Genomic DNA, 23445 nt, shown 5'->3' on the forward strand with positions numbered 1-23445 from the left:
TCAGTAATGTGATAATAAACTCCTTTTTTCAAGCAACTCATGTGTCTCGTTAAAAAGCCAAAGGCCAATCAATCTATTTAAAAATAAGAATTAGTTAGATTAGTCTATCATATTAAGCCTAACCCCCTTCAAGGTCAAAAGTAAATCACTGATAGTGTGCCTTTTATACTCCAACATCATAAAATGTATAGAGTGATTTGATGCTCAGTTTCATAAAGGAGTAAAATTACAAAAAAAAAATTAAAAATAAACTATGGATTAGTAGTTCATGCAATGTAATAGTGTTCATTATTCTTCATCTTTCTCGATTTCTCTTTCAACCTTTCTTGGGACGACTTTCAATCAACCCCCTTCGTCACATAATAAGCTACCACATGGCAACAAGATGATGAAATCACCTGATTGGGGTAAGATCAAAGTGAGAGCCTGTGTAGCACAACGTTTATATCTTTGCGCTTGTCAGTTGGTGCACAATCCCTGACTGATCCAGTTTTTATTTTGGAAGCGACCTGGGTGGGCTAACCTAGTTAATTACATGTTTGATGGTTTCTCATCATAACTGTGCACCTTTACCTCATAATTGTGCACCTTTACCTCTGATCAAGATGCAGAGGAGAGATTAGGGGAGCGTTTCATGAAAGGACTTGTCGGACGTTTTATCCGACAAGTCCTGTTTTATCCGACAGTTACTATAGTAACAGTGCTTCTCAACCAATCAGAATCCAGGAAAGTTGTCAGATCTGACAACTTGTCAGACGAAAATATTGATGAAACGCCCCCCAGAATGCTCAGTAGTGAGCTTTTAATTCATTAACAAGCTATACATAGTAACAAACCTAGACTAACTCATCGTATTGCTGAGTTACTACGCTTCAAAGAGTGACCTTAGCAATATGATGAGGTGGTGTAAGTGTAGCGATGTCTCGTATATGAACAAAATATGTTTACAGGGGAAGAGAAAGGGGGTGGGGCTAGGATCAATACTCGTCGTCGGAACTGAGCAACGTGGTCTTTTCCGTATGACCCGACCTCTTGCTCCCGCCCCCTAACCCACCACGCCCTTTTCCCATGATGCTCCCTCCCCCGTTGCTGCTGCTGCTGTTGCCGCCCCCTCCCGATGCCGGATTGACCATCTCCCTGCCGTTGTTCTGGGGATAGTGGTGGTAGAAGCCGGAGTCCATGTCATCGGACATGGTCCCCTGCTGCATGTACTGCTGGTAGGCCGGTGAGAAGTTGTGGATGGTGTCGTTGAACATGTCACGGGGGTTGACGGTGTCCTTGAGGTTGTTGGATATGCTCTGCTTTAGAAGGGGTAAGAAGGGGGTAAGAGAAATAGGGTGTGTCAGGCAGGTGGGTAACAAGGGAGGGGGGGGGGTAGCAAAGTGGGTGTGTAAGGTGAGATTGTAGAAGTAGGTTGGGTGGTGGTTGGATGGGAGTGAAAACAAAAGGAACAAATTGATTCATACTGCTCTCAACCTCTTAACACCGTACACCTGAAGTAAACAGATTTATATCGGTCAGCTTTGATTATTTAATGATCTTAACAGACAAATGGAAAAATATCTAGCCGTTAATATGAACCAACAGACTATTCATCTTAACTTATACGAAACCAATAACTTATCTTTAAGCCTAAATAAAAAAAAAATTGTGATGTTACCCTCACAAGTCAAGAATCTGAAAATTTGGGTAGGTTGATTTTCCTATCTGTCTTTCCATCTTCCTTTCACTCCATCTGTATATCAATCAACCCTTCTATCTATCAGTCTTCTAGTATGTCATAATATAAATTGCTTGCCCCATTCCCCCCCACCATTAAAAAAATACCCTAACATATCTATCTACCTGCATATTTGATGATCCCAGCCTTTGTTTTTCCATGTAGATGTCGAACGGGAAGGCATAGCGCAGACCAATGGCACAGAAGAACATCTCGATGCAAATGAGGAAGTTCTGGTAACCAGCCGACACCGTCCCCGCCGGGATGGAGGATTTACCGTCTTTGGTCGTGGCTGGGTTGATGGCTCCCGCTAGCTCAAGTATGGCCAGTAAGACACCTAAAAAAAGGAGAGGAATTAACATACAATATCAAAGCACTTCTGTATGATGATGATGATGGTGCTGATGATGATGGTGGTGATGATGATGTTGATTATGGTGAGGATAATGATAATGGTGATGATCATAATGGTGATGATCATAATGGTGATGGTGATGATGATGGTGATGATGATGAAGGAGATGATGATGCTGATGAAGATGATGATGATGATGGTGATGATAATGATGATGATGGTGAGGATAATGATAATGGTGATGATCATAATGGTGATGATGATGATGGTGATGATGATGATGATGGTGATGATGAGGATGATGATGATGGTGATGATGAGGATGATGATGATGATGATCATCATCATCATAATGGTTATGATGGTGATGATGATGTGATGAAGATGATTATGATGGGTTGGAATGATGGTGATGATGATGATTTTAACTATTCTCTCCAGAATATAAGTTAGAAGGAATTGAATCACTTAACTTAGTAACTATCTTAATCAATATACATACTGCACATGAGCAGGAAAAGGCCTTTATTTGAGATAAACCAACAAGGCTATTTTCAAGTTCTCTGACATGTACATTTCAGGTTTGATGATTTTTCACATGTCACATGACCGGAGGTTTTAGAGGTGGAAGATTCTGTTCTCAAAATTCTACATTTTTGTACTTAAACCAACTTTTAAAAAATGAATCTAACAAAACACAACTTCCAAAGATTGTAATTACAGATCAAACTATGACATGAATTTTCAGATTTTAAGGTACAAAAAAGTGAAATTTAAGCCACTTTTTTCACACTTTTTAACTGTTCTTTACAGGTATGTATTTATGTACAAATTACACATCAGAATTGGGGTTTTGAGGAGCATATTTTGCTCAATTTTTCCCCTTTCTAAAATGCATGGTAGTGTTTGGTACATCTTCCGATCATGAATTCAACAACCCGCAAAAATGTTGGGACCCCGCGATTCACGAAAATATCTGCACGCGAAATAATAGCTTATACAGTAATGCGAATTGGCTTTATATAGTTCTACAACTGCTACCACCGCATTCATTAGAAAGCCAAAGGAAAACCATTTCATCAATTCAAGAGAGATTTTGAGGTTTTGAAAATGCAGTATGTCTTGAAACTAAACTTGGAATTCACACCTTGTAATATTTATATTTTCCACACAACATCAGTAGATATATTAAGCATCTTGAACAAATCATGATTCCATGAGCTCATGAGGGCTCATAAATTATTGAGAAGCAGGCTCGGCATTAAAAATGCCTTTTTTCTTTAAACTGTTGTTGACATGAAAATTTGATCACGTCATGCCGTTTCCATGGTGGGTGCAGTACTGCAGGATTTATCAAGGGATTCTTGTTTGGACTGAAAGCAAGGTTGATTGAAACACAACGTTAAATAGAATGTGATGTAAGAAAGAGAGGAAGAGAAAAAGAGAGGGATAGAGAGAAAAAGAAAAAGAGAGAAGTATGTAATCATAGAAATTACTGTATTTAAGGACACTCCAGTTAAATGAAGTTAATATCATTTTCAGCAAATATTGCAGTGTTACTTTGAGATATATGTAGGCTGCCATATGCAATGAATGATATGTTTTCATATTAGTTGGCCGTGGTCTGGGAGAATGGTGCATTGCAAATTTTGGGCATATGCCGGACCTTCCAAGATCATTTCATTGAGTTTTAATCCTAATTACTTCGTCAAAACCCATGTAAATTTTAAATTTTTTCCAGTTTAGTTAAGAAATGTATACCAAAGATTGAAAAGTACCAATAGCATGGCGCATGTTCTCAGTTATAAGCTCTCTCCTGTCTGGAAAATGAGGCAAAAAGCCACAAAACACAAGTTCGAAATATCCATACAATTTTACAAAATATTTAATAATGCCACATTTCATAAAAATCCAAGTAATTATATTTTTTTTTTTGGGGGGGGTTGTAGAGGAGGGTATATAATGAGGTAACACATTAACTAAAGGGGGTCTGCAAACTTGTATTCAAAGCATTAATATATTCTTTGAAAAAAATGAGATTGAAAAAAAAGATGAAAATGCAACAAAGGCTAAGAATCTAGGTATGGATAAATTTATGCAAATCATTCATTTGTGTGTTTTCATAATCCATGCAATATTCTTTTTTTTGTAGAGTTGCAGAGAAAAGTAGATCTATACTCAAAGATGTAAAAACATAAAGGGTGTCCATACACTCTTTCCAGTGATCAGCTTCATTTTCTATTATTAATCAGATCAGTTTTACAATTAAATCCAGGCAACAGAAATATCGGCTGATACATAAAGCTTAGCTCTCGACTGTTAAGTCATTGTGACGTCAATGCGAAGAGCGTCTAAAACAGGCATGGTTCAAGATGTACACAAACAAAACTGTGGAATATCCATACTAAATGCTCACCTCTCAAGAGTAAACAAAAAGCTCATCTAGAAGCAAATGTCACATTTGCATTTAAATCCAAGGCAAAACAATGAAATCAATAGTCCATAAAATGTAAACAAGTGGGCAAGGAAAAAAAATCTATTATGGACCAGATTATAAAGCAGTTTGAAACTGATGTACATTACTTGTAATACTTCATCTTACTAACATTTTCTATCGGAAGAAACATGGTATCAATCTCTTTCTCATGAAATGAGAAAAGAAGAAAAGCTAGAATTTACTCACATCGCATTGACAAGAACGGAAACGGTTTGTAACAAAAATAGAAATGGTTTCAAGCAATGTCATTGGCAACCATGAATATGATACGTGTTTGTAGAGATAACATTACTCTCTTGCCAAGCGAATGAAGGAATAATAGTAATAAAATTTGCAGGAACTGAAATCAAGTGATTTAATTGGGGAGAAAATAAAATCATGTGCAAGTACAGAATACAGGTATTTCAAAAACAAACTACTGATATCACTTTCCACTTGAGGATATCTGATATTTAATATTTGATATCTAACAACAATGTAATATGTTTCCAATATATCTGCTTTCTTCTACTCCACCCCACCATGACATATTGTTACATGTATGTGCTTAAAATAAAGTTGGCTTTCTTTCACTTTTAGCTCATAGCTAATCAAACAGTGGTTAAAATATCATATTAGTCTGCAAGAGCAGGCATAAAATGAAGCTTTAACAAATTATACCATGTTTAGAGTGAGGACTAGACCGTCTCTGTCTGTGTCAAATGATGAAGAGTCACTGTACATGAGTGAATCTAGTCTCACTGTTTCAGACTCTTTAGAAATTGCATTACGCACTATGTGAAAAACAAAGGTCTGCGGCTCCAGACTAATAATGGTACAATCCCTGCCCGTGCCTGATAGTGCAACTCACCTTGCCAAAAAGAGACAAAAATGATGGATTTGACGAGGAAAAACTTGAGGACGGGCTGATAAGGTGCCAGGAGGTCTCTCGCAGCAAAGTAGAAGAGAAAGAGGGCGTAGAGGGCCAAACTGACTGATATATTATAGATGATGGTGATGTACAAGTAGCCATCTGTAATTCTGAATGTATAAAACAAACATGAAAATAAAAGGTAGCAATATGACTTTTCTTAAAGTATTCAGACTAGATAATTAATTATCATCTTGAGCAAATCCCAAAATATATTTTAAAAAATCAAATAAATAAGCACAATATTATAAAGGGAGGAGAAATGGGGCTGATTCCAGAAATGATTCCTCCACATATAAATTGTGAACTTTGTATCACAAATTTTCTTCCTGCCTTACAATAATAATAATATAGGGTATTTATATTGCGCACATATCCACCTTGCTATGTGCTCAAGGCGCTCCTATATTACCCGGCTAAGCTAGGCGTTCATAGCGCACACAGCTTTTTTAAGGAATTACTTCCTTCCGGTACCAATTTACCCCACCTGGGTTGAGTGCAGCACTTTCTGGATCAGTTTCTTGCTGAAGGAAATTACGCCATGGCTGGGATTCAAACCCACGACCCTCTGTTTTATACAAACAAACAATGCAATCATTTCCCGGTTTTTTGCCGGGTCTCCCTCTTTAGCAGGGATCCCTCCTTTGCTAGAAGGGTAAAACAAAAATAAAAAACAATACAGAACAGTATTCTACATTGCCTACAGTATATTTCCTGTCCAAAAGTAACAGTAATATACTCATGATGGATAGGAAAAATTACTATATCATGGCAATAGCCACTTTTCTCACGCTCTCAGCTTTTGTAGTGGAAAATATACTATTCGCTTAAGATGTGCTGTAGAAGTCCAATGCAACAAACTTAATTAAAGGGATTTAAAAAAAATATTAGGGACGGAGGGAGGGCAGCAGCATTAGGGAGGTGAATTTCTATGAGTTATTCTCTTATAAACATGACGCAAATGTTTTTCCTCTTTAAAAAACTATTAAAGGCTTTATATTTCAAACTTTCTGTAATACTGCACATTGAATCATTATCACAATCTGATGATTTATCGAGGAAGAGCCAAGGAGGGACAAAAGTATGACAGGAAATCAAGATTAAAAGTCTAGTTTGGGAATTAGAGAAATAAAGATTATAAGAATAAGTTACCCTTGGTGATTCTATTTAAGTATTTATGCTCAGAAAAAAAGACAGACAGCTACAAAAAATAATTTGTGAATATTACATACTTTCTCATATTTCTTCAGAAATCTAACCTTGCAATCCATAATTAATTTCTTGACTGGATGGGGAGTTGAAGAGTTCTCAGAGAGAAACTGCATTCTTGAAACTTGTTATTTTCATCACTTGCTAATTAAAAAATATATAATTACCTCAAAGTTGTGGCCTGTAACACAAAGCTGAGCAATGATCGTAGAACATTTTTCTACGGTTGATTGCATTGACCGGTACCCGGTAGGAAGAATAGGAAGAAATTCCTCGAATGCTCGAGCGCCCGATCATGGTAGCCGTGCTAAAGCAGGGGTAATAATAGCAGGGCCCGCTTGGAGAACAGTTTTCGGAACTGAAGTGGCTACCCTGGGTAAATATACTGCTATTATTATTATTATTAATGACTACAATGTACAATCAATCGTGAAAATCAAGCGTACGATTAATCGCTAACCCTGGGCCACATAACATAAATAGCGATTAATCATACACAATAGCATATGCAATCAATCGTATTAAAAATCCAAACAATCGATCACTTAATGTAACAGGGCCCAGATTTCAGTGCGAAGTGATGTACCAGAAACAAACTTACGAGAAGTTCCCGTCTGAGTATTTTCCAAATGGGAGTAGTATGAGCGTGCAGAGGGCCATGACTGGCTTGATGAAACAGAACTGAAGGGTAGCTTGCTTGCAGAATCTAAGGAAGCCTATGGAGTAGGTCTTGCCTCTCAAACAGCACGTACAGCAGAACCAACTGGTGGGACTGGAGTGGGGAAAATAACAATAAAGGGAAAGAAATATTGATTAATATACAATATTCATGAATGATGAAATAAAATTGTGGTACAGGTTTTTTATAATAAGTAGTTAAGTCCATGGACAAGCACTGTTTTTAAAACTAGAAATATCACAGAAGGTGATTTATGCCATTGTCCTAAGCCATTACCATGACAACAACAATGAAGCATTTATGGGGCACAGATCTAGTTGCCGATTCAATGGCAAACTATATATTAACCTGGCTTTAGCCAGATTTTAAACACAACTGGAAAATCAGTCTTGCAGTGTAGTAGTGTACCAAGACCAATGTTTGTGCCAAATTCCATGAGCACTGGTAAAAAAACTGAGGAAGAAGTTAGATTTACAATGAGTTAATACCTGTGTATTTAGATATAATATGATGTTACCGTGGCAACACAATTTCTGAAACAAACATAATATGTGTTTGGAACATCTTTACCTCATGACCAAAGTATGTGCCAAATATTATATAAGAATTGGTTGAATATTGATCAAAATACTCATTTTGATCTGCATCATTTGCTACTGACCGTCCGCCCGACCATATGCTGATTCCAATATACCCCCCTTAAAACTTAGTTTGGTTGGGGCACAAATGTTATCCACCTCACAATGACAGTTGCACCTCCACCCATGTTTTCTTGATTCTGAAGCATATTCTTTTTGGGTGCATTGTCAAGAATCTCAAGATTTGAGCAAACTCGGCTAATGAACAGGTCCATCTGTCACCTCTACCAATGAGTAATGGGTTGCTTGTCTGCTGGAAGACTTTTATCACTTTCTATCTAAACATTCACTCCTCAAGTAGGAGAAAACATACAGATTTATGTCACCACAAACCTGCACTACATCACAGTTCTGTAGAAAAGCTTGATTTGGTGAGGTAAGAATGAGTAGCTTTCCACTTTAAAGCCTGTGTATAGCTTTGGTAAAGGGTCAATAATGTGATTGATAATCGAATATCATCTAATATGACAGTCTTACTGAAGCGTAGAGACCGTTAGATATTTTTCCAACTGCACTTCTCTGAGAAAATTTCAAATATTCAAATCTTGGATATATAGCGCCCTCTCTCGGCGATGCTTCTTTTAAATAAAAAAAATGGGCATTCAAGCACTTATCTTATAAATTTACTGATTACATATCCAAAAGTTACAGACAAAGAACATATCTTGAAAGTTTCAGCCCATTCCATGATTTGGAATAGGATTTAATTGAAAGACAAAAACACACAGATATTTTAATTTGATCGGGTGACCCGATCAAGTTAAATTTCCATGTAAAATCGCAAAATTTATCCTGTAAAACACATTTTCATTTCATATCCTCCACATCATAACTGTTATAGGGCATATCCATTCATATTAGCTAGCAATGAATTGGAATAGTGATAGGTGCATTTTGGTGGATTTACCAAAACTATACACAAGCTTTAAAGGGATGGTCCGGGCTGAAAATATTTATATCGTTAATACATAAGAGTTGAATTCACTGAGCAAAATGCCGAAAATTTTATCAAAATAGGATAACAAATAATAAAGTTATTGAAGTTTAAAGTTTAGCAATATTTTGTGAAAAAAATCATTATTAATATTCATTAGGTGGGCTGATGATGTCACATCTCCACTTTCTGTTTTCTTATGTTATTACATAAAATCATATTTTTTTTTCATTATTTCATACTTGTGTGAATAATATGCCTCCCTTATAATGAAAATAAGTTGGAGCAATAAATATCTAATGCACTTAATCAGTTGTCAATCCTATTTTTTTAGTTCTTGGAGGAAAAATTTTGAATAAACCTAATTTCTTATAATAAAATACAAAAGAACAAGTGAAGATGTGACATCATCAACCCACCTAATGAATATTCATGACGACTGTTTTCACAAAATATTGCTTAACTTTAAACTTCAATAACTTTGTTATTTGTTAATACGATTTTAATGAAATTTTCGGCATTTTGCTCAGTGAATTCTACTCTATTTATGAAGCTATAAATACTTTCAGCCCGGACTATCCCTTTAATACAGACCGTCTATTCTGCTCAACAGAGCATTCAACAGAAAATCTTAATCCCCTAATTATTCATCTTTATCTGAAACCACTTACCAACACTATAGTATCTCTGTATAATAGCCTTTTTAAACATCAATTAAAAAAATGACTAGATAACTTGAAAGACAATTTATACATTTATCCACACTGGGGACAGAGGATCACTACTTTAAACATATCTTAGCAAAAAAAGGCAAAGATAATGGACCTGTAATCCCATCTTCCATAATACCATAATCCCTGAAATAAACAAGAAATACATACATTCCTGGGCCCCTAGAATGGAAGTAACTATCTCTCATCATCAAGAGAGAGAGAGAAAAAAGAGAAAACTTAAAGGTTTCAAAGTCTTGTCTTACAACGGAATCTATTTTTATTTCAATCCAACAAGATTCTTTCATGCTGAGAGTTACAAATCATAATCGGCGTAATAAAAGTATAAATCAAGTAAAGTATATCATACATGTTAAATGATTAAAATTGTTTCAACTGTTTACAAAGGAATTTGTCTTCTCTACACATGTACATGTATCTGAGAGCACATGAATATATAGCCTAATAAAAAAGGACCAATATTTTCTTACGAAATAATTGTAAAGGCTTTCGGTCTGCTATCAATGCCAATGAAAATTGTTCAAATGACGGATTGATGGTTAACTTTCATATGTTTTTAATTTCAGCATTAAGAGAAAAATATTATCACTATCGCAAATCAAGCATGACTTTAAGGAGATGCAGACAATCTGGAAATGTAAGAAGCAATTCATCAGTTGCTTAATGGCCTTGGAGAATCATCTAGGATGATGTTGAAATGGAATATTGGAGACTGTTTCACAAGATCCAGGGATGTGAGAAATCAATAAATATCAGCTGGTGCTTACAAGCTAGCCCCTGATAATGGAGGGGGGGGGGATACAGGCAAATAGCTTTGAAACAGAAGTTGGTCTGTAGGCCTCGCTGAGAAAAGCAATAAATATAAATATTCTCTATTGAAAAGCACAGTGAGATGTCTCCTCCTCCTCTCTCTCTCTCTCTCTATCCTCCAAAGACTATGCTATCATTTCAGTCATGAATGCCATTTACAAGACTTCTGTTGGACTTGATAAAGCGCCTTTTGGCTCTTTAGTGAGGAACATAAAAAATAATATGATTAGGCTATTTTAACAGTTGCTCAGAGGTAGAGCGGGAGTTTTGACTCCCACTTGTACCCTTTTTACACAGGATTTTCTTAACCCCAGACTATCGCTGACCCCGTACTATCCTTAACCCCGTACTATTTTTTTTTCCTTTTCACACATGCAAAATTGTTATTGCTAACCCCACATGAGGAATGCTTGCTTTTCACACACGAAACTCGCTAACCCCAGATTAGTGGTAGCTCATGAATATTCATGAGCGTCGATGAGGAAAGTATTAAAACAGGAATTCCAACTCGCTGACTTTGGCACGCGCTTTTTTTCATCCCCATGTTCGCTGTACATGAATATTCATTATGCTTACCTCTGATTGGACAACAGGGCCGGCTCTATTGCGGGGCATGAATGAGAGCACTTAGCCCACTTTCGTTTTACACAAGCGATCTTAACCCCGTACTATCTCTCTTATCACTGCAATTGGTGGGATAACCCTGCTTTTTGCAGGGCCAAATAATCCAGTACTAAAGGTGGGGTTAGCCCACTTTGCTAAAAAGCTGTGTAAAAAGAAAGTGGGCTAAGCTTAACCCCGTACTATAGGTGGGGCTAAATGGCAATTTAGCCCCACCTGTAGTACGGGGTTAAGGGAATTCTAGCGTGTGTAAAAAGGGTATAGGTGCACTATATGCCCTTTGGTAAGGCAGTTATCCTCACTATCAGGTTCCTTGGACAGGACCTTAAACCATCAGTCCTCTTGTTAGTTGCTTACTAACTTCATGCTTTCTCAAGGCCACCGCACACTTTACGACTGTTCGTGATCTGATTTTGGAACAAATCGCATTTTGCTCATTTTCTGAAAATGTGAATGGAACATATCATTTTATTTGAGGTTAAAATCAATTAAAAGAATACTAATATAACCATTTTGAAAGATTGCAAGCTTTGATTTTGGAGTAAACACCAAATTATTTTCAAATCGTTGCCAATCTTATGACTGCTACATGCATGACGTCATTACGACTAGATATTAAATTCGCTTTTATTCTAAAAAGGATAATAGCACAGTCACAGATTTGAACATAGGTATTCGTACAATGATTTAGAACATTACACAGTAAGATATTCCAAGTCTCAATATTAGCATCAAATTCTACAACATTTTATTCTGAAATCGGGTCGCAGACCAATGGTAAGGTGTGCGGTCGTCTTAAGCAATCAGGTATGACTACCATCAAACCATCACCATCAGTGAGGTACTGTCCACTTAAAGGGGAAGTTCACCCTGAAGAAAAGTTTGTAGTAAAAATAGCAGAAAAAAATAACAATTTTGGTGCAGATTTGAGGAAAATATGTTAAAGATTAAGAAAGTAGTTGGAATTTAAATTTTTGGATTTGTGACACCAAAAACTTCAAGGGGAAGTTCACCCTCAAGAAAAGTTTGTGGTAAAAATAGCAGAATAAAAATAAAAATTTTGGTGAAGATTTGAGGAAAATCTGTTAAAGATTAAGAAAGTAGTTGGAATTGAAAGTTTTGGATTTGTGACACCAAAAACGAGCAGCTGCCCCATATGTTATGTCATATAAAATGCATGAATTTCATTTTTTAATGGTTCTTAGTGACTTATTTTTGTTTTCTTTTCATGATCGAGTGTGAAATGATTTGTCTATTGATATACAAAAAGAAACAGTAAATACCATTTTCAATTTTCTGAGAAAATGAAATTTCATTGATTTTTTTTACCATTCACTATGTAGGAATGCTGCTCGCATATGACATCACAAATCAAATAATAAAAAATCTTCTACTTCTTAATTCTTTGTCAATATATTTTCTTTCTGCTATTTTTACATTAAACTTTTTGCCAGGGTGAACTACTACTTTAAAGGTCAATAGGGTGGTTTTAATGAATTCAATTGTATGCGAGCAAAAAGATGAGAAAATGGATTGTTGAAATTTAGAATAAATAAATAAGGCCGATGATAAGGATATATTGAGTTGAGTATTTAATAATGATCTTTGTCACAGATAAAATGGTCAGTGGATTCACAGGTAGTGAATGGGCAATGTGTACCACAAGGCAGGGTCATTCATGCATACAGTACCCTAAACAGCAAAAGCATGCAACATCTCTGGTTCTTAAAGCAGAGCTGCCAACCTGAAAAGGAACATTTCAGTATTATTGAAGCTGAAAATCAGTATTTCTTCAGGAGAGGAAATCAGTATTTTCAAAAAATACCATAGGACCACACATACAACTGAAACTTTAGAAATCAGTACTTTACATAAAACTATCAGTATTCTTCTCACTTTTCTGTACTAAATACTGAAAATCAGTACTACTTGGCAGCTCTGTTTAAAAAGGAAAATGAAATCTTTGGAAAAAGATAGCTTGTGGAAAAACAGAATAATCAAAGAAACAGATCAACGAAAGTTTGAGAAAAATTGAATGAATAATATGAAATTTATGAGCATTTGAAGTTTAGATCATTATTGTAATACAGATTCTCCCATTGGCAATGCGACAAAGATGTGTGATATCACATGTGAACAACTTTCCCATTGCTTTAGTATATATTTCACGTAAAATGCCTCTTTTATCACATCCATCAGTAGGTCATTAATTCTTTCTATAGGAGGGCTTGTAATACAGATTTTCAAAGAATATATTTCAATAAAGAGTTTGTATCACCATAAGGAGCAAAAAGAGACATTTGGGGGGTATATGTAGTTTATAGTCCATCAAAGGGAAAGTTCACATGTGACATCACACATATCTGTCGCATTGCCAATGGGAGCGTATCCATAGCATTAGTGATCGAAATATTCAATTGCTCATCACTTTCTCATAATTTGTCTGATTTTTCTTAAACTTTCTTTGATCTTATTCCTTTGATTTTTCGCTTTCCACACAAGCCCACTGGTTCCAAGTGTTTCATTCCCCTTAAAACCTTATTTTTACATCTTTTTCCTTTGCATCTTTTTTATTTAAAGATGATATCAAAATTCAAGGGAACAGATTTCCCACCATTCTACTGCAGACTTAATTTTCTAATTAGCTCTTAACTTGACATAATTTTTTCTTTCTCATTTACTTTTTTTTCCCAAAATATTCTGAAATGATTTAGAATCTATGTGCTAAACTTGGCCTAATCATTGTTTTCATGTGCACGGAAGTTGGCCTACCTCAGGACGCCCCCACCCCCTTCACCTACATAACAACACGTGTGCATGATACATCACAGGCTATTCAACACACAAATCTCTTTTCAGCCATGAGAGAGAAACGCATCAATATCACAGTAAAGTTTGGAGTCAAAGATTAATACCACCGAATTGAGATGCAATAATGTCTCATATAGATCTTCAGAGCGACAGTACATGTAAGAATGTAAGATTTATTTTTAGAAAGTTGATTATGGGCCTGTCAAGACACAAGCTTTCAAACAATCAATATCACCACTGACCTTATATTATGCATGCACAATGGAACTATGTAAGAGAATGCCTTGGATTTCCCTGTTGTACAATCTCACTTGAGGCAGTATGAGGGAAATTCATTTCTGAAACATCACAGAGTCGTTTATCAAACAGATTCCTAATTTTCAAAGGGATCTTAAAAATATGAGAATCACGAAAAGATGAATCTTAACAAGGTTACTCAATTGAAAATGTGAGGTATTCCGAGGGTTGTATTAAAAAGAGATCATTAAGCATTCTAGGGGTGCAACATAAAGAGATGCATGTGATATTGATTTCATTTTTTTTTACGTGATTTGCCATAGATCTAAAGTTACAATTGATAGTAAAACTGATTGCATCTTTTACATGCATGTTACAGGGCCCGGGTGGGTGTTTCATAATAGCTGTTCATGAGTTACAAGCATCTTTAGGAACGACCAGTGATCCTTTTTTATGGTTAGTGATAAACACCAGGGAGTCATTTCATAAAGCTGTTCGTAACTTAAGAGTGACTTTAAGAACAACATGTCGCCTTCTTGCACAATGGCTGTTAGCACGCACTATTCCCTGCACGCTAATTGCCTTTGTGCGGGAAGGCGACAAACTACCGATCCTTTCTTGTGGTAAATGATATTCACCATTAATGTTCATGGTAATTATTTAGCATGTAACAAAGGATCACCAGTCGTTCTTAAAGTCGATCTTAACTTATTAACAGTTTTATGAAACACCCACCGGATTTCTATGCATTTATTTCATACATTCTATTAAAGTGAGCCAACACGCACAGCACTGTGTAAGCCCCTCAAAGACATACATCCCTCATTTTGAGCATGTACATTACAAAGCCATGTGATATCTCAACTTGGTCAACTCCTTATATTACAAATCTGATTTCATAGGACCTACTATCACATAAAATATATATTGTAGTCACACCATGAATCTGGACTTATAAAGTGACACTTCAAGGATTTAGAAAGCGCTTGTCCTAAATCTATGTAACCAGATAGGAAAAGACTTCAACATCATCGGTAGATGTGAAACTCTTGAGAGCCCCGTCTATCTTCCTCGCTTAATCTCTCTCTCTTTGCCAACCGTCAAGTACCCTCCTTGTAGTTAATTTCATCCTCCACGTCCATCTGGTCATTCCGCTGACCACTCACTCGATCTTCTATCCATCTGACCACACAGGGATATGGGCATGCATAATCGGTTTGGCAGTGGTGATGGTGCCTGTTAATCATGCTCAAACTTCAAGCAACCTCCAATGGCAATAGCAATTGCATCACTGAATTAAAACAGATTGTACAACTTTAAATAACATCTACTACAGTAGAGTCTGCATAGAAAAGATTCCTGTGGGTCCATCCAATGTGACTTTTCAGTACTGCAGATTCTAAATTATTTATGACTGTATACTTGTGTCCCATTTTATATGGCCATGTTTGAGGGGATTGGAAAATTGTGTTTTCACACCATTAAAAGCATAACACTTAACTTTCTATTATTTGATTGTTCATTTAATAAAGTTTGGGCAAAGTTGACATGGTCATTGCATTCCTGTGCCTAGTTTAGTAGAACTATATAAAAATAAACTGGAGCCATTTTTACATGTACGCTATATTTTTACAAATACGCTATATACTCACATCATTATGCAACTAAAGGCTTTTTAATTTTTTTTACTCCAATCAAGTGGGAACAGGCTTACATGTACTAAATAGGGTATACCTCAGTAAAAGTATAATTTTTTGCACACAGTGACCTCATTATACAATGATGACAACATCATTTTCGTCGACTGACCTAGTCAAGAAGTTTGCGCTTCAAGTTTTCACACTTGAACAAGAGAAGCCAATAAACGGTGACTCATCCAGGTCCGCTAATAATGTGCATAAGAAATGTGACTAGAGCATCATCATGAGAAGGGTCTCCCTGAACATGTGGCTCAGGAGAGTGGAAATGAACTCAACTATACTCCGGGTTCCCATTCCCAGCATAAATTCAAGAATAATTCTGATTTTTTCCCCGATGAAATCTGAAAAAAATTTGGATAGTTATTTCAACTCGCTTATAGTATCACATGTTTCTCGCACTACTCCACTTTGGTTTTGTAGTGCGCACAATCATATTTAAAGTTACAGGTCTTATTTAGGTTATGCACTGCAGGACTTGTACAGCAGTCGATCTGACTACAAAATCAATACAATTTTAAGAATTGTATACATGTTTCTACTTTTAAGATTGATTTTATCAAGAATTTTTTTTATTGTTTTAGTTAAAAGATTTAGTCCTTTAGAAATTATAATATATATATTTTTTTATGGGGAGGGGAAGAACTACGAGACCAAATAACATTAATATTTAAACAGAATTGATCAAAATGTAAAATGTGTGCTCTGACTCTATCATAATTTCCTTTTATACAGTTCTTTACAAAAGAATCAGATATGAGAAACAGTGTGAACATCCATGTAAATAGCAATGAGATGGGGGCTGTGATGAAGACTATATTTTTTTTAAAAATAGGTCTTTCACATATACATTACGCTCTACAATGTATGCCTACATTTAGTTTACAGTGCACATCATATTTTTCTCTTTTGTCTATAACTGTTTGTCTATAACTGTGTGTCAATAACAAAGGAATGGGACTTGAAAAATGGAGAGAATATTCATGCATATGGTTAACAAATGAGGATGGGTGGGGAGGGGGGGGGGTTGATGGCATTTTTCTTCAGAGAGGCCCTTCTGGGAAGCTCAAACTACAGCATGGGAAAAGGTGCAAGTGAAGCGTAACCCCTCTGACACATTATGCATGCAGCTAATAGTCACTTTACAGTGAGCTCTTGACTTGACAACTAATGTTCCTATTTAACAGCTCGTCAGCACTCCTCTCATCATCTTCATCAAGAGAAGAAGATGAGAGTTGTAATTAGATTGATAGTCTAAATCATCAGACTTCATCTAATTTAGAACGTGTACAAGTGGTGTTTCACATTGTAAAGTGTTCTACATGTAATAATAATAATTATTTTTAACATAGCGCACAATAATCAGTGAAGTCTCTCTACGCGCTTTAGAAATATCTAATCACTATTAGACTTATAATATTTCATACAAATTAGAGTAAATTACATCAACAATAGTACTTATAACAAATGTAATAAAAACAAATTATATTCAGCTGCTATACATACCATATACTACATACATTTAGAATGAATGAATAGAACCAAAAATTATATTCTCCTCTGTATTTATGATTTTACATGTTGTACATGTAGTTGAAAAACAACAATGATATTTTTAAAGTTTTTATAATTTACTTTTAGAATAGAAAACAAAGAGAGAGAGAGGTCCTCCTAGCTCCTACAGGTCTCATTTTATAGGATATACAGTTACAATATGATGATAGTCAATATTTCCATATTTTTGCATGCAATATAAACTTTTGCCACAATATAGTGATAAAGCAGAATAAATCTTGCCTTAAAAGTTTTTAAATTTTGAAAATTGGTTTTCCATGTATGCAGGTTAATAAATTTCGTGCATTTCTTAGCTTTAAAATAAAAATCAAAAGCCCCAGTTCAGATCTCAAAAATAATCCTAAATCATTAGATTACTTCAGACAAAGTGGGGGAAAGGAGAATTCACGTTTCTGCAAGAAAGTGCTTGGTATTTTACATAAGCAATGGCAGTCGGGACCTTATTGCAGAAACAAATCCACTATTTTTGTCTTAGTTGATGCAAAATTTATACTCCCTCACTTGTCATTTATTCATTCTAAAATGGTTCTACATCCACTTTAGTTTGAATTTTATCATGCCTTTTTCCAATTTGAGATGGTTGACTGCATAAAGAGTTTAATGATACTTAAGAGGGGAATTCCCAATGGGCTAATTCATGGTTCATTACAAAACAAAAGCATTCTCCATAGTCTTGGAGATAATGATGAGAACATTTGGTGATTCTCTATTTTCTCGAATTGTTAGAGCACAATACATCAAATGGTGCAATGTGCTTGGAGTCATATACAAAATTATTAACATATATAATCATTATTATCATTAATACCATTAATAATTAATCATTGTCACCAGACTATCATCATCATCACTATCTCTATTATTGCTATCATCATCACCATCACCATCATCACTATCATCACCATCATCATCATCAATTCATCATCATCATCATCGTCATCATCATCATCATCAATTCATCATCATCATCACCATCATCATCATCATCACCATCATCATCAACCTCATCATCATCATCATCACCATCATCATTCTCATTTCCCTTATGAATCACCATTATCACTATCAATATCATTTTTTTCCTTTTCTTTCATCCATTCCTTTAGATGATACTTTATCAAAATCGCCAGCAAAGCCAACTGCAGTACAAATTCATATTAACAGCAAGCATCTTATATAGCTGAAGGAGAGAAAAAGTTGGCTGACCTTCTCCAATTTGTTATTAATTGATGGATGACTTTCTGCAAAATGTCAACACAAATTGGACCAAATATGCTCAAAACTGAAGCAGCAGCAGCATACATGTGTGCAGCAAGAGAAGAAGTAGGCCCTAATCCAATAAATTCACAAATCTGCTGTGCTAGTACTGTATGTGTAAACATAACCTCTAGGTTTCTTTCTCATGGTGCCCTTAATGAATATTAAATGGAGATAAAGACATAAAGTGCCCTTAACATAACAGATTCCATGCATGAAGATGTACAAGTACAGTGATTTTCTATGCAGAAGCATGACACATGTGTGTCATGTGTCGTGTGGTCCCATGGTTAGAGCACTGGTCTCATAATCGCAAGGTTGTGAGTTCGAATCCCCACTCTGCCATTAGGCGGTGCTGCACCATCCCGAGTTTGCCCAATCTCGAGATTTTAGCCCGATTGGCCTCTTTGCGATTAATCTCGAGATTCAAGAAACCCTGTCTCCACCATCACAAGAAGAGCAATTCCTGCTCGAGTGAGGCATCGATGTATTATGGTCTGACGCCGTGAATAAATAGTCCTGAGTGCGTCTGCACCTACGAATTAGCACGATAATTCGTAAAATAGCGTGCTATTTTGCAATTAATTCCAAGTTGACTTGGGATTGCAATCTCGAGATTAATCCTACGAACAAGCGCGATAATAAGTGAAATACATAGGATATGAGTGTTTCTTACAGATAAATGATGCTATTATGTTCATTATCATCATCATCACTATCAATATCATCACCATATTCATTATCAGCACTATCATCATCATTTTCATCAACTTCATAATGATCATCATGACCATGATCATCATCATCATCATTATCACTTTTCCCTTTCATAAACATCATCACCACCATCTCAATCATCATCATCATCATCACCATCACCATCACCACCACCATCACCACCACCACAACCATCATCATTAACAGCATCATCAATCATCATCATCATCATCATTATCACTATCATCATCATCCTCCACACCATCATCACCATACACAATGTAAGAGTAAATTTAGACGTATGACTCGATTTTGAACCATGATCATCATTATCACTATTCACTTTCATAGACATCATCATCATCATCACCACCACCATCACCACCACCATCAGCACCACCACCACCATCATCATCATCATTAACAGCATCATCAATCATCATCATCACTATCATCATCACCATACACAATGTGAGAGTAAATTTAGATGTATGACTAGATTTTGGACCATGATCATCATCACTATTCACTTTCATAAACTTCACCATCATCATCATCTTCATCATCATCAGAAGCAGCAGCAGCAGCAGCACCATCAACACCACCACCGCCATCATCTTCAACAGCATCATCATCATCATCATCATTATCATCATCATCACTACCACCACCACCGCCATCAACAGCATCATCAACATCATCACCATCAACACCACCATCATCATCTTCATCATCATCATCATCAGCAGCAGCAGCAGCACCATCATCATCACCATCACCACCATCATTATCTTCAACAGTATCATCATCATCATCACTACCACCACCACCACCATCACACCATCACCACCACCATCAACAGCATCATCACCATTATCATCATCATCATCATCACTATCATCATCATCCTCACCATCATCACCACACATGTTGTGAGAGTAAATTTAGATGTATGACTAGATTTTGGAACTTCCGGAGAGTGGAATACATCCGACGTATTAATGGCATGAATTATAGCCATCATGAAAGAGACACTCTACCATCTTCATGGTAAAAGATGGCATTAATTTCGCACTAATTCCTGATAAGATTACGACTCTTTTGATATTGATCTTGACTAGAAGTGTCCCATCCTCAAGTATTTGTAATTGGATTAATGTTCACACAATTCGACAGGTAATGGATGGTGCCTTCAGGCTCTTAATAGATGAGCATGTTGACTGTTTTTATGTTATCCATCATAACCTTGAGATCTACACATTATACAAATATACCAGGCTTTGAGCAAGTATAGTGGGAATTATTTGTCCGAGGTTGGACTGGCATAACTATTTTTCCCCAGGGGCTTCCCTGAGGGAAAATAGTTATATTGCCAGTCCAACCGAGGATGAATCATTCCCTCTATACTTTCGAAATATAAAAGGCCTGGTATATTTGTTTTATATGCTTCTTTAATAAGTTAGAGCAATATATCTTGATAATCTAGTTCTTGTACTCGTAGTTCATCCTTTTTTAATCTAAACTAAATATAGATAACCAGCTGCACTGACCAATCTACTTCTGGTACTCCTCAAATAAAAAATGGTGGACAGGCGAAAGTTGTTGACTGCTTAAAACAATGTTTAATAAGTCCCCAAATTATCGATAAAATTTCGTTCAACCCTAAAATAATGCTAATAATGTGAAAGGTGAGAATATAGTCCTGTTAAATGTGTTTCTTAAAATATTTTGTGTGCTCGTATAGATCCGAAGAAAGTGGATTCTAAAGCATTGTTAGTACAGTGGCAGATACAAATTCAGCACGAGTACATGTGACATCACTACTCAATGCCTATTGATTTTCTATGTTTAACGGAATTGTCACTTTTTCATGTACACAAAGTCTATGAGACATGCTGAAATGGAATTTGAGATTTTCTGAAACGGAAATGGCCACTTTTTAGAAAATGGAAATCCTTGTCCCTACTTCAAGAAGGTCATGATCCCAAGCCTTCACCACCAGCACTGCTTTAATAGCTCCCTGGCTGGGCCCAGACAGCAAGCAAGGTAGGAGCTAGGAACATCATCATGCTCCAGAAGACAGTATTAAGATTCTATTCTGGGGTATCAGTTATTGTTCTAACATTTCTCAACCTTCCCCATTCTATGGATGTCATGTGGAGTTGATCTCAAGTTACAATGGCAAACCCAGTAAAATCTGCATCGAGAAGGTTAATTTATCGAAACAAATGGTCAACAACAAAAATTAGTCAAAGGTCGAACCATAAGGATGACACAATATCTTGGTGGGGTATTCCCACAAAACCAAAGGTCCTCAAGGGAGAGGAATACGTTTGTCTACTTCAAAATTATTTTCTGCATAGCCTAATTTTAAACACCTTGCTTTTGGTTGAAACAAAATATGACCCGAAGGTACATAAACTTAACATGACTGGTTGAACTGACAATGGTGTTTTCTAGAGTGCAAATTTTGACCCGTCGGTACCTCGGCCTCGTGGACCCTTCCCGTCTTCCTAACTGGAAAAAGTGATGTAAGCATTTCTGAGTTTCGAAAAGACAGTACATACAAAAGCTTCTTTCTCCTGAAAAGATATAAGGGAGTGTTTGCAACCACCACACAGAAGCTTTCTGGAATGTACAGTCTCTATTGTCAAAAGTCCTTCATGACAAAGCAGCCAGAAGTTACAGAAGCAGCCTTTGTCGAAATTTCGGTGACTCAAAAGAGCAGTGCCGTCCTGGACTCTGTACAAACGACATATTTGCCATTTTTCGTCAGCGTCGAATCTCAGGATAATCTGCAGTCCTGGTTCACCAATTTTCGACAAAGACGACGAAAGAGCTGTTCATTGTGATTTGGTGAACATTATCAATAGATATACTGTGTTGTAGAATCTGTCACCGTTGCAACTGCAAAAACTCGCAAGTATCAAGCACATCAAGCACAAGCATATAGTACATCATTCCTCTCCCTGCTATCTTCTTTCCTTATCTCAATTCTCAACAAAGGGATGTTATCTCGCCCCAGAGTTAAACAACACCTGTTGAAGAGGATAGAAAAGGGTACTCACGTAATTGGGTTCCCTCTGATTTCAGACATGATGGCACTCTCGCCTCCCAGATACTCATAGCACAGGCTCAGGAAGTTATAGATTACAAATGCTGCAACATCAAAAGAGAAACAGTTTTGTTAGAAGCACAGAGTGGGGCAGGTATAGCATGGCAAAAAAAAGAGAGAAAGTAATACATTAGACTTGGCATAAGTCAACCTTCAGTAAGTTGAATAATCACCTAACTAATATCTAGATTAGGGCCCCGTCTTACAAAGAGTTACGATTGATCCAATCAATTGTAACTCTATGGAAATCCATCAGTATCATAAATTTTTCCACACAAAATTTGCACAATGTCCTTTGTAAAGAAAGACAAGTACAGTGAATTTTTACGAAAACAATGAATGCATGAATAAACATCACAGTAAATATTTTGAAAAAACATGCATAATAGATGTTGACGTTGCTGGCCGTCCATATTTGTGATTGATCTAATCAATTCTCAACTGTATGGAAATCCACCCACACCATAATTTTTTTTTTCTACAAGAAATTTGCACAATCTCCTGCTTAAACATAGATAATTATGTGACCTTTTAAGAGAATGATGAGTGTGTGAATATACATATATCTAGAAAGTATTTTGAACAAATATGCATTTTAGACGTACTGGCTGTCCATAGTTGTGTTTGATTGGATCAATCGCCAATGAGCCAATAAGTCTAATTGCCATCAATTCAATCAAGAAAAAGTCCACCTGTTTTTACACATCAATCATGGGCAAACCAGAGAACATTATCACAGAAATCATGTGCATTGAAATAAGGAGCTAATTCCTTTATGAGGTGTCATCTTACATGTACATCAAGGTTGGTTGCAGGTCCTGCTTCCCAAACTCTTTAAATAATTTATCTTACGATTATATGTTTGAAAGCAATTGCTTTTCTTTGCTTTGGAAACATTAATCTTCTATTTACACACTTATTCAATCAATCAA

General features: G+C 36.2%; 1 protein-coding gene across 2 annotated transcripts; it reads right to left on the reverse strand.

The window, feature by feature from the left end:
- Nucleotides 1–723: 723 nt before the first annotated feature.
- Nucleotides 724–22556, reverse strand: LOC121423329 (transmembrane protein 184A-like). 2 transcript variants are annotated; one of them, XM_041618684.1, is made up of 5 exons: nucleotides 22467–22556; nucleotides 7293–7463; nucleotides 5423–5592; nucleotides 1846–2057; nucleotides 724–1298 (listed from the first exon to the last, which is right to left on the reverse strand). In XM_041618684.1, the coding sequence occupies exons 1-5, from the start codon at nucleotides 22493–22495 to the stop codon at nucleotides 978–980; spliced, it is 903 nt and encodes a 300-aa protein (XP_041474618.1). In that variant the 5' UTR covers nucleotides 22496–22556; the 3' UTR covers nucleotides 724–977. The 2 variants fall into 2 exon arrangements, with proteins under 2 accessions (XP_041474618.1, XP_041474617.1); XM_041618683.1 differs by having other exon boundaries at nucleotides 724–1301.
- Nucleotides 22557–23445: the final 889 nt, after the last annotated feature.

This window comes from Lytechinus variegatus, chromosome 10 (genome assembly GCF_018143015.1).
Source record: "Lytechinus variegatus isolate NC3 chromosome 10, Lvar_3.0, whole genome shotgun sequence".
NCBI lineage: Eukaryota > Metazoa > Echinodermata > Echinoidea > Temnopleuroida > Toxopneustidae > Lytechinus > Lytechinus variegatus.

Bases quoted from the DNA above. Each gene is read 5' to 3' on its own strand.
- LOC121423329 (XM_041618683.1), bottom strand. From the start codon at position 22,495: ATGTCTGAAATCAGAGGGAACCCAATTAC. The intron at 7,464-22,466 runs GTGAGTACCCTT...TCCCCACTCCAG, and splicing joins ATCAGAGGGAACCCAATTAC to TCCCACCAGTTGGTTCTGCT. The intron at 1,302-1,845 runs GTAGATAGATAT...CCCCTTCTAAAG, and splicing joins TGGGATCATCAAATATGCAG to CAGAGCATATCCAACAACCT.